Genomic DNA, 12,093 nt, shown 5'->3' with positions numbered 1-12,093 from the left:
AGTGCTCCAATTTGGGAAGAACAGTGACAAGATGAAAAGCAACCAGAGTGGTATGCTCAGGATGACAAAGAGCCTCTAGGCCACAATATATGAGAACTGGTAAAAGGAAAAAGGAATGCTGAGTCAGGAGAAAAGTCAGTTAGGCCCATAGGTTTCATGACTGGCCCAAGGCTCTCCTAGGCTCTAGGCTGGCCTCACCAAATGCCTGCTAGACATTTCAAACCGACTATTTCACAGTCCCCTCAGACTCAGACATAGTCCCCCATCCATAGCAGAACTCATCTCTCCCCCTCTTCTCCACTCACACATCACCATTCTGGATAAGGGTCTCATTCCCCTTCACGTGGACCACTGTGGGACATCCTAACTGGGTTTTGTCTCAATTCTCTCCCTTCTCCAATCCATCTTTCCCAGAGCTGCCAAAGCAAAGGTCTGAGACAGTCCCTCTCCTCCTCAAGAACACTCCAATGGCTCCCCAACCTTGAAGATCAAACATAAACTCATCTCATGCTTAAAGCCCCTGACAATCTGCCTCCAACTTACTTTCCCTTTCCAGCTTCATTATACATTACTCTCCTTCATGCACTCTACAAACCAATCGCTGTTCTGCTCACAAATGTTATTTCCATCTCTTGGCTCTAGTTCTGGCTCCAAATGTACTCCTTCCTGAATTCTGATTTTTTGGAACTTCTAGTTTTCCTCAAAACCTGACTTAAAACACCAGTTCTTCTATGGGATGCCTCTTCTGATCTCCTGGCTGCTAGGGCTTTCTCTCCAAATGACCTTGTTACAGATCTAATACATACACATTGTCTCCCCTGTTAGGACTTTCATTTTTGCTTATTCCCAGTACATAGCACAAGGTCTGGCATAAAAGGTATAAAATATTCAATAATAATTGGAAGTGATAAAACATGTTCTATTTGACCCAGGATGACAGACTTAAGAACAACGAAGGAAACCTGAAAAAGGCTTAAGATTCAGCTTTGATATTTAAGCTTTTACCCTAAGATCTAGAGTGAAGGGGAACAGCAGATCCTCACCTTACTTGAGGTCTTTAAGCCGTGTGAACCATTTGCTAGGTATAGAAGCAATATCATTTAAGTATAAATTAGGCTAGATGACTCTGAAGTCCCTCCCAACTCTTAAGGCAAGGAAAAGGGAGTTAGAGGAAACATTCAATAACCACAAAGAACCATAGGGATGGAAAAATGATCATGGAGGATTAAAGAAAGGGCAAATGAAACTGGCAGGAAAAGAAACGCTTTGACAAATACAATTTAAGTGAGCTATTACATACAAGGGATTGTGCTAGGGTACTGGCCATACAAAGATGAAAAAAAAATCCTGTGGTCAAGTCTACAATGCAAAGGGAGATAGGGACATGCAAACATTAAAAAAAAAAGGATACAAATTAGAATGTGGGAGAGGATCTCACAAAGTTCTCTAGGAAAATTCAGGGAGTTTTGTTTTAAAACTTTTACCGATGTTTTGTTTTTATATTACAAATATTTACAGATGATTCCCACTTCAAGAAAGGTCTTTTTTTAACAATGTAAAATAAAATAGTTAAGTAAAAACTAATGACAAGAAGGACATCTGAATGTAGATGCAGCATTCCCCAGTTTTAACAACGGAATTGTTTTCAAAATATTGACAAATTCTTTTCTCTTTCCCATTGGAAAAAAAAAGGCAATACAAAGAATTGATTCCTCCTATGCTCTGCTATTCTTCAAGGAAAATTGGTCTTGGGGAGAAACAGAAAGTACTAGAACAAGAATTCTGAAGATACCAATAGAAATTAGTCTGATGCAAAGAAAAGGGGTCACGACTGCCTAAAGAGATGCTATTGCTTTAAAGGAAACAGAAAATAGATATAAAGAGCAGGCTGGTGCTATAAATGGTATCATGCAAACCACAAAGCCCGGAATGAGCTCAGGACAAACAAGATTTTTAGAAGAGTTGAGGTAAAGGAACCAAAAAGGTTGCATCTCAGGGATGAAAATGAACAAGGTAGAACTACCCAGTTTCATTTGGCTATGGTTTTCCTCTTCCATGGACAAGGACTGTTGCACTGGGAAGGATAGAACAATTAGTTAACAGGGACTTCTTAGATATCTTCAAGCAAAAGGTTGGATAAGGCTGGATATAATATATAACAGGAAATCCCTTTTCTTGCTGGGCTGAACTAGAAAGGTGGCAGCTGAATTCTCTTCAAATTATGCTCATCTCTGTGTGTGATTTGAAATGCAATGAGTACATGGATCCAAGAAATGGCCTTTTTTTTTTCAAAAAAGCATGGAAAACAGAAGACACCCTGAAGCAGTAAGTAATTTCCCCCATTTTTTAAAAAAAGTGAATTGTGTGTAGTCTACTAAGGCAGGTTGATAACTCTTCCTCATAGGCCAGGCAAAATTCTGAGAACTCAGAAAAGAGAAGCTAGAAGCAAAGAAAGTCAATATGAATTCTTGATAAATTCAGGCTATGCTAGACCATCTTCATTCCTGTATTTGGTAGTATAATTTAAGTTAGGTTTGGGATACAGTATACAAAGAACACAGATTTCAGGAAAACATCTGACAGTCTCATGTTAGCCTTCTTGATAAATAGGAGTGATGAGGGCTTGATGAAATATGGTTGTATGGACTTAGAACTGCTTGAACGACAAGATTTGAAGAAAGAGCACTGACTCTTCTCCTCAATACCTATGCTCACCACAGTTAAGAAATTTCAATGTTATGTGTTGTTGTTCCCTTATTCCAAAATTATGGTTCAAAAAGTATTCAATTCCCATGACATGCTCTTCAATAGTACCTCAGCATTACTTAACACCTAATAATACAGGGATGGTCTTTCCCTTTAATCTGTCATAACCTATGTTTGAGAACTCTGAAATTCTTTTATCTGGTCATGCTCTTATTATCTTGTCCTATGCCTTACTGCTCCTAAACCTACTTATTTAAGTCTTCTTTCTCAATGTGATCTCTAGTCCTTCTACCTCTCTTAAGTACTTTCCCAGGTCAATATCCTTGCTACAGCTATATTCTCCACTCTTCCTAATCTCAATATCTTGGTGAATCAATTCTATTTTACATTATGTTTTGCACATAAATTGCTTGCATCTTTGTCTTATTGCCTCTGGGGCCTTGCTGAAGCCTAATAGGAAAATATTTCCACCATCCAGTTCCTCTGTTCCTACTCATATGCAGCTGAACACAGCAGAAGGAAGTCATGAAATTACTGGGTCCACAACAAATTTAGTTTGTGCAATCTCAATTGGACCCTCACTGCAGCAATGCAATCCTTTTACACCTCCCACCCCACTACTCAACACAGTTATTCCAATCTTCTATTCTAAACTCTCCCACATCAGCTCCTCATCCACCTCATCAGGTGAGGACTTTGCACAGCAACTTAAAAAAAGGGAAAAAAAATCAAGGCCATTTGGCATCATGTCACAATCCCTCTTTTTTTCACAATGTTCTCTAATGAAGAGGTGGCCTCTATTGCCAAGGACAAAATCTGTCTTCTTCAGTAGTTTTAATTTCTATCACTTCCTCTCACTCTTTAAATTTTAATCCCTCCCTATCTTAATCTTTCTATCTTAAAATATGTTCAAGTTTCCCTCATCTTTAAAAGATCCTTAATAGATTCTTCTGCCCCTCCACATCCCTCAGCAATACTTTACCTATAATGATCCTTCTGATCTAGATCATATGTCTTTTAGAGCACTTAACACTGTTACTTCTGGACAAGAGCAATTTATTCTCATAGTCTACCTTCATTACTATGACCAAGAATAGACTATAACTCAAAAGTAATTTATTAAATTAACAAATTAATTTAAGACATTTCCAAAACAACTAGATACTTACTTTCTATCAAACATGGTTGAATTCTCTCTTCTTTTGGTGAAACCAATTGGCAAAATTCTTAAGTCGATATTGTGTCTCCGTGCTCGGTTTTTCATGTAATTTAACTAATAGAAAAAAACAAAACAAAAATTAAAACCAATGAGCTTAAGCAACTTCAAAACTGAGTTATAACTTTGAAAAAAACTATGGTTGCTAAAATGATTTCTTAATTATCTAATAATCAATATAGAATCCAAAGATATTCTAATCTCTTCTTGTTAACCACTTTCCTTTTGGCCATTTCTTATAAGCACTTCCACTAATAATCAAAAATCAAGGAATAAAACAAACTGAAACTGGTCTATTTTGTTACTCTTATCTCAGCATAATTCTGATGAAGACGACAAAGTTATTTCATTAAAAGTGATATCAAGATTCAATTATGTATTACTCTATGTACTCAAGCAACAATGTAACTGTTATTTTTAGTAATAATTACATTCTAAAAGTTTTGCAAAGCATTTTTCCTCATAAAAAGTGAGAAAAGTAATATAAATATTATAATTTTCCAAGTGAGGGAATGAGTCTCATAGAAAATAAGTGACTTTATCAAAAATTACAACACTTATTGCCAAAACCAAAACTCAAACCTCAATCTTCCACCTCCAAAACCAGTAGTTTATTATTTTTTAACATTATTAAATGTGAAATTTTATATTGAATATTTTTATTGGGTAGAATTTCAGTATGAAACAGGTACTATGGGGACACCTGGAAGTGTTATGTTTTGTTTAAATTAAATAAATAACAAAAACACTTGATAATAATAATAATAATGATGATGATAAATGCCTTTTATGCCCAAAAACCTGGCATAACCAGTGGTATCATTCTTTTCTATGAAAAGTTAAAGACTCATCTGGATTCAGAAACAACTACTGAAAGGTAAAGATTGTGAATACTAAGGAATATTTAAAATGAAAATTTCATTATATAGATATGTAGCAAAGTACTGTATAATCTTTAAATATGCTTTATCTTAAGTTGCTGTCATTCTACTTTGTAGAAACTTTAGGGCTAGGGAAAAGAAATTCAAATGATTCACTAAAAATTTTTTCACTAACTAAAGATTAATTTTTCATTTAAGACTTAACTGTAACTTTAGGCCTTTTATTGTTAATCTTATCTTCTCAATGTTCCAGCCTAGTGGTGTCAAATTCAAACAGAGAAGATCATGAAACTATAAATTAGATAAAGATTTCCAAAGGTTGCATATCATACAGTAACACTAGCTATGTTCTACTGTATTTTTATTTATTATAAACTGTTTTCCATTCACATCTTAATTTGATTCAGGTTATGGGTTTGACACTTCCACTCTAGTCAATTATCTAAGAATTAGCAGAGAAAATTTATTCATTAGTGAGTTCCTCACAATGAGGAAAACACACATCCAGCCATTATCTCGAAGAATATGATTTTTAAACTTATTACATAGTTCTAAAGAAAAATTAAAATTTATTATTTCATACAGTAACCTTTCTTTCAGGCACTCTGCACACTAACAGTTCTCTAATGAACTAGATAATCCAAGAAAAACAGTAATAAAATAAATGATGGAAGAACAAACTTTTAAAAATATGATAACGCTTCTTTGCTAATAACTCAATAGAAAAATAAATGTGTTCACAAAAAGTTATTTAATCACAATGATAAGCTTTAATTTTTTACTTATTTTAGGAAAAATCTTTACAAATCTGGAGCAAATAGAAGAGGAAAGAGCACTAGTTTTGCAAACAGAGGACCCTTTCCTTAAGAGAAGGTAACCAAAATGATTGAGTATGAAATAGATTTTATTTTCATAAATAAAAGCAAACAAACATAAAAATAAACAAGCAAAAAGATCTTTTTTTACAAAAAACAAGGGAATTGAACTGAAAATGTTTAAACAATTTCATAAAAATGAAATCTATGCTGTGGTTATTTACTTTCCTTTAACCTTTTTTTTTAAATATTATTTTTGAGTCGTGTCCAACTCTCCATGACCCCACTTGGGGTTTTCTTGGCAGATATACTGGAGTGGTTTGCCATTTCCTATTCCAGCTTATTTTACATATGAGAAAATGAGGCAGAGAGGGCTAAGTGATTTGTCCAGGGTCACATATCTAGCAAGTGTCTCAGGCCAGATCTGAACAAAAAGAGGAGACTTTCTGATTCCAATAACAGCACCCTATCCACTGTACCACCTAGCTGCCCCTCCCTTAGGTTAAGTTTAAAGTAATAAACTTATTAAGAGAAATGAACACTTACAATTCTATTTGTTGAGGGTCTTTTCAAGAATATATCTCTAGCAATGTAGTCAGCTGATCTTCCTACATCTTCCAAAAACCTATAATCTAAATTTTTCAAAGTATAAGAATCAGGTGACACAGGCCAAAGGAAAAGATGCATCAAGTTACAAATAAGATGAGATATTCTGCCTTACCACTTAGAAGATTAATTTCAGTAAACTGCTTTAATGAAACAAATGCTGTCTTCTCTCGAATTCCATTGCATGTAAGTTCTGTTTTGTGCTTCTTCACACAGGCTAGACTGAAAAGGCAACATACAAAAACTTTGCATTTTCATTTAGAGAAACAAAGAAACATCAGAAAGAGGATTAAATTTATTTCGTACCTGCAGGAGCATTTCATACAGCGTGGACACCTGTACTTTGCTTCTTCTGTACCACATGTTTCACAGCTAAAAGAAACAAAAAAACAAAAACTTATCAAATATATGTAATATTAAAACCACCTAAGTTGTAATCTACTTGTAGATGAATAATTTTACAAAAAGAACTTGGGTACTTTCAACAATTGAGGCATATATAAAAGTAAGCCTTTGTTTAAAAAAAAAAAAACAATAAATCAAAGTAAAAGCACTTCATGACAGTTCACTATCCCCTGCCTGTTCTGCTTGGGTTTTCTCAGGAACTTGCCACTCCCCAGGCCTGACTCTGCTGGCTCTCCCAACCTGCCCCTTTCCTTAATGGCAAAGAATGGTCGGCCTCCATACCCTCTCTGTGCTGCTTCTGACTTTTACATACTTACAAGTCTCCATGGACACTCCCTGGTCAGACACTTAGAATGTAAGCTCCTTAAAGGCAGGCATACATTCTAGCAGTCTGTATGTGATTTAAAAGCCTTTGAGGCCTTAAACCAATATGAGAGCACTTCTCAATTTCAGGAAATTTTCCTTTGGTAAAGCATTTATATTTCTCCTCCTTGATGAAAAGTGATGTATGGTGACACAATAAAAGACAACCCTTACTCTCAAGGAGTTCCCAGTCTGACAACATGGGGAGACAACATGCAAGCAACTATGGACAAACAAAATAGTACCAGATAAATAGTGAAGGACTTCAGAAAGAAAAAGACTGACATGGAGTGCTGGGAAAATCTTGCACAAGGTGAGGTTTCAGTTAGGACTTGAGGGATGCCAAGAGGTGGAGATGAGGGACAGGAACAGTGTGTCAGTGAAGGAGGCTCAGGATTATGTGAGGAGGGAAGGTCTAGGAAGATTGGAGGCAGGTGATGGAGGGTTATATAAGTCAAAGAGAAGATTTTGTATTTATTCTGCTAAGTGGCAGGAAGCCAGTGGAATTCATAGAATCCGAGAATGTCATGGTTAGATTTGAACTTCAGGAAGATCTTTTAGCCTAGAGGATATACTGGAGTGGAGAAAAAGCAGGAAGACTCACTAGCAGGTCTAGCCTAGGGATGAGGTGATGAAGGCCTGAACCAAGGTAGCAGTGTCAGAGGAGGGAAGGGGGCATAGAAGTGGCATGCTACCAAGGCAGGGGAGAAAAAAAAAGGTTGATTATTAATTAGATATGGGAGGGGGGTGAGAATAAGGGATCCTAAGTTTGAACCGAGGAGCCTGGGAGCATGAGACATTGACAGTAACATGGAAGTTAGGAGTAAGGGAGGGTTTAGAGGGAAGGAGAGAATGAGTTTGGTTTTGGACAAAGTTAAGCTGGAGATGTCAAAAAGATACCCAGTTCACTATCCAATAAGCAGTTGGAGATACAGGCTGGAAGTCAGGAAGTTTAGGCCTGGTAAAGCTGAGAAAGAAGATGGTAAGAACAGAAGAAGTGAGGCTTAGAGGACACCTCTGCTTAAAGGGTATGACCTGGATGAAGATCCTGCAAAGAAGACTGAAGAGGTCAGACAGATAAAGGAGCAGAACTACGAGTGTCACAAAAACCTAGAGAAGAGTATCAAGAGAGGTCAACAAAGTCAAAGGTGACAGGTCAAGAAGGTCTGAGAAAGGACAGTAGATATAACGACTGAGACCACTGTTAATTCTGCTAGGAAATTCTCTAATAACAACTGGAATATTAGTATTATTTCATATAAACTAGAGAAAAATTATCCACTCATTTTTCAACCCTCTATCGAAGGTATTTAAGGAAATGAGATAAAAAAAGTCTTCTGCATACATCTTTTCTCTACAAAAAGGCTGACCAACCAATGAGACTAACAGAAGGCTTGAAGCCAAATTAAGAATGCAACAATACAGTGCTTCTAATTCAAGAAAGATCAATACTTCCTTCTCCCTTCCGACCACTCTAACCTAATACCCTCAAATATACTTCTATATTTGTGGTTCTGGACAATAAGATTCCCTTCCCCCTTTCATCCCAGTATTTGTGATCTCATCACAACTCTTCTATTGCTTAGTAAATGGTCTCTGAAGTTATTGTGTCTACATCATTCATTTATCACCTTGTGGCCAACCTAAGTAAGAGACTGGTCCTCAAACAAGCCATATGTGTCCTTCATGGGATCTACACAAATCATAAACATTCATAATTGGGACTTTAGTGGCTTTCTAGTCCAGTCATACTGAAAAGAAATTCCTACAACACACTTGACAAAAAGAGAATCACACTCTGTCTAAAGGCAGAGTTTACTTGTTGAGAAGTTTTCCTTATATCAAGTCTAAATTTTCTTAATTTGCCTCTTTGCCATTTTCCTTACGTGTTCCTTGCCCGGCCCTCTAGGACAATGGGGTCAAATTCAAATAGAAATGTATTCTAGTGGGTCACATACTGACTTAGAAAACTACAAACTGACATTATCTAATATTGTATTTTTTTAAATTTATTTTGTTAAACATTTCCCAATTACATTTCAACCTGGTTCAGCCAGCACATGGGACAGTGAGATGGATACCTTAATTCAGAATGTACTGTGGATAAGTCAAATTACTAATCAAAACTGTGTGAAGGTACTATCCATTTCACAGATAAAGAAATGGAGGCAGGCAGCCTTTAGCTATCTTGCCCAGGATCACCCAGCCAGTTACGTGAGGCTGGATCTGAACTCCAGTCTTCCTGATTAAAGAGTCAGGACTCTATTCACTGTACCACTGAACTGCTTGCCTATTCTAGATTAAGTGAAAACCAATGATGATAAGTTCAAGTAAAACCCTATGTAAAAATATAGGTACGTTTTCCATCTAAAATGAACACGACCCAGGACTTAAAGATTCTCTTTGCTTTAAAAGAGGATGACAAAAATCTAATTAATTCATTTGGCCTCAAAGTCTTCAACCCCTAGGACAGGCTTTGACTTATTTCCTATCCTTGTCGTCCCATATCCCATTCCTATTCTTCCCGAAACCGCTCTGATAGGGCCCAGGTCAAATGTTGCGACTTAGTCTGATGGACCAGTTGAGGTCTCAAGAACCCTCTGGTGCTCTAGATCCCAATTCTGCACGTCTTCCCATGCCTGCCCACTCTGCCCCACGCCTCCCACACAGGGGTTACCCGCCTCATCCTACCTCGACATGGCCAGCTTCCGCTTGCTGCCCGCCCGGGCCTCTCTGGGCGACTCTGGTTCCTCCGTCAGTTCTGCTCCGTCTTCCCGGGCCCGGGCTCCATCCATTTCTTCTTCTTCTTCCATCTCTTGCCCGGGCATCGCTTCTTCCTTCACCGCCTGTCCACACGTTATTTGTCTCAACCACCAGCCACCCCTTCGCCCATCCCCAAACCCAACCGCCTCCTTCAACTCCACCTGCTGCTCTTGGGCCTCCCTCCTACCTACCTCTTCCTTCACCCGCGCTCCAACTTGCGCCTTCACGTCCACTCCATCCACCTCCTCCTTCACCTCGGACTCAGCCTCCTCCTCCTCCTCCTTCACCTCCGGCTTCACCTCCACCTGCCCGGCCTCCAGCTCCTCCTCCTCCTTGACCTCGGCCTTCATCTCCCCGAGCGCTTCCGGGCCGCCGGGCCGCTCCTCCTCCTTCACCCTCAGCGCCGGGCCCGGCTCCGGGGCCCGGGGCGGCAGGATGCCGGCCCCCAGCCAGCGCAGCCGGTACTCCTCGGCCTGCAGCCTGCCCACCACCTCCTGCAGGGCCGCCAGGCTGTCCAGAAGCGCCTCCTGCAGGCCCAGCGGGCCCGGGTACAGCGGCTCCGTGTCGGCGTCCGACTCCTGCTTCACGTCGGCGGGGTCTAGGGGCTCCTGCTTGATGCGCGCCTCCGGCTTCACCTCCACCTCGTCTGGCGGCTCCTGCTTCATGTCCACTCGGTCCAGGGGCTCCGGCTTCACCTCCACTTCGTCGGGGGGCTCCTGCTTCACCTCCACTTCCTGCTTCACCTCCACTTCCTGCTTCACCTCCACCACTTCCTGCTTCACCTCCACCACTTCCTGCTTCACCTCAGCCACTTCCTGCTTCACTTCCTGCTTCACCTCCGCCACTTCCTGCTTCACTTCCACCTCCACTTCCTGCTTCACTTCCACCCCTTCCTGCTTCACCTCCACTTCCTCCGCGGCTTCCTGCTTCAGCGCCGGGGCCTCGGGGCTCGCCTCCCCCACCACCTCCACCTTGATGCGCAGCCCCTCCCACTCCAGCTTCGCCTCCCCGCCCCCCTCCCACTCCAGCTTCACCTCCACGGCTCCCCCCTCGGGCTCCACTTTCATCCGCAGCCCCATCTCCTCGTCCTCGGGCCCCTCCTCGGGCTCGCCGGCCCCGCCCCGCGCGGCTTCAGCCATGGCTCCCGCCGGCTGCCCCGTTCCGGGCCTCGCCGCTCTCGCGGGAGCGACCGCGCCGAGCACGTGACGCCAACGGCCCCCCCCGCCGTAAACCGCACTCACCGTGCCGACGGCGCTTTACGACCTTTCCGCCAAGCGAGGACGGCGGCGCGCTCGGTCTCCTAGGAAACGGAAGGCGGGAGCCACCTAGGGGCGTGACTTCCTCCTCATCCACCAATAGGCGCGGCCCCCCCGCAGGCCCCAGTTTAGAGCACTCTCTCTCTGGGTTATCCAGGCAGCCCGCGGCCTGTTCAAGATTTCAGCCTCCTCTTAACAAAAATGGAAGCTCCTCCTCCCCATCCTCTCTGCTTCCCCTCCCTCCATCGCCTCGGAGTTAAGGGGACTCAGCTCCCACCTCTTCCGGTCAGCCAGCCAATCAAATCCCCGCCGCCCCGCCCGGAGGAGAAGGCGCCAAGCTGGCCGGGAAGAGGGCCCTTCCGGTGCGGTTCCGTCCTGGTCCCCCATCACAGAGGGTCGATCCATGGAGGCTGAGCTATTCGGGACCCCCCTCCGGTTCACACAGGGTCCCTGGGACAGCCTAGAATCCCCAACAATACCTTGTGACCTGGAGCAAAGAGCAAGTCATTCTACTAAGGTTCACTCACATACCAGTAATTTTTTGTTTTGTTTTGTTTTGGGGTTTTCCCCCCAAGACAACAGGCTTAAGTGGCTTGCCCAAGGCCACACAGCTAGGTAAGTATCAAATGTCTGAGATCCAATTTGAACTCGGGTCCTCCTGACTCTAGGGCTGCTCAACGCCAAGCTGCCCCAAAGCCGGTAATTTCAAACCAAATTGCTCCCCTGTAGGCACCGCGCAACTCCAAAATCCTTGAAGACAAGGTCTGTCTCGGTTTTTGTACTACTTCTCAGTACATAGCACTGTTCTTGGTCCTAGAAATACCTTTTCTTTCATTAAACTATTCTAGTCCTCTAAGGCTCACTCAAAACCCAGTAAATTTTTGTTTTTTTTCCCCCCAAGACAACAGGGTTAGGTGACTTGCCAAGGCCACACAGCTAGGTAATCATTAAGTGTCTGAGAACAAATTGGAACTCAGGTCCTCCTGACTCTAGGGCCGCTCACCACCTAACTGCCTAAAAGCCAGTAATTTCAAACCAAATTGCTTCTCTATGGTTTTTGTACTAGTTCTCAGTACTTAGCA

General features: G+C 41.6%; 1 protein-coding gene across 1 annotated transcript in view; it reads right to left on the bottom strand.

Annotated features, from left to right (window-relative positions):
- Nucleotides 1-11,261, bottom strand: part of ZNHIT6 (zinc finger HIT-type containing 6) — a 56,010-nt gene extending 44,749 nt beyond the window's left edge. Inside the window, exons 1-6 of the mRNA XM_074221771.1 lie at nt 9,947-11,261; nt 9,684-9,838; nt 6,531-6,596; nt 6,340-6,446; nt 6,165-6,250; nt 3,876-3,979 (exon numbers count right to left, since the gene is read on the bottom strand). Of these exons, the coding sequence (XP_074077872.1) occupies nt 3,876-3,979; nt 6,165-6,250; nt 6,340-6,446; nt 6,531-6,596; nt 9,684-9,838; nt 9,947-10,894 (1,466 nt within the window). The 5' untranslated portion in view covers nt 10,895-11,261. The remainder of the gene's footprint in view (nt 1-3,875; nt 3,980-6,164; nt 6,251-6,339; nt 6,447-6,530; nt 6,597-9,683; nt 9,839-9,946) is intronic.
- Nucleotides 11,262-12,093: the final 832 nt, after the last annotated feature.

Source organism: Macrotis lagotis, chromosome 2 (genome assembly GCF_037893015.1).
Source record: "Macrotis lagotis isolate mMagLag1 chromosome 2, bilby.v1.9.chrom.fasta, whole genome shotgun sequence".
Taxonomy (NCBI): domain Eukaryota; kingdom Metazoa; phylum Chordata; class Mammalia; order Peramelemorphia; family Peramelidae; genus Macrotis; species Macrotis lagotis.
This window is presented reverse-complemented; position numbering and strand designations above follow the sequence as displayed.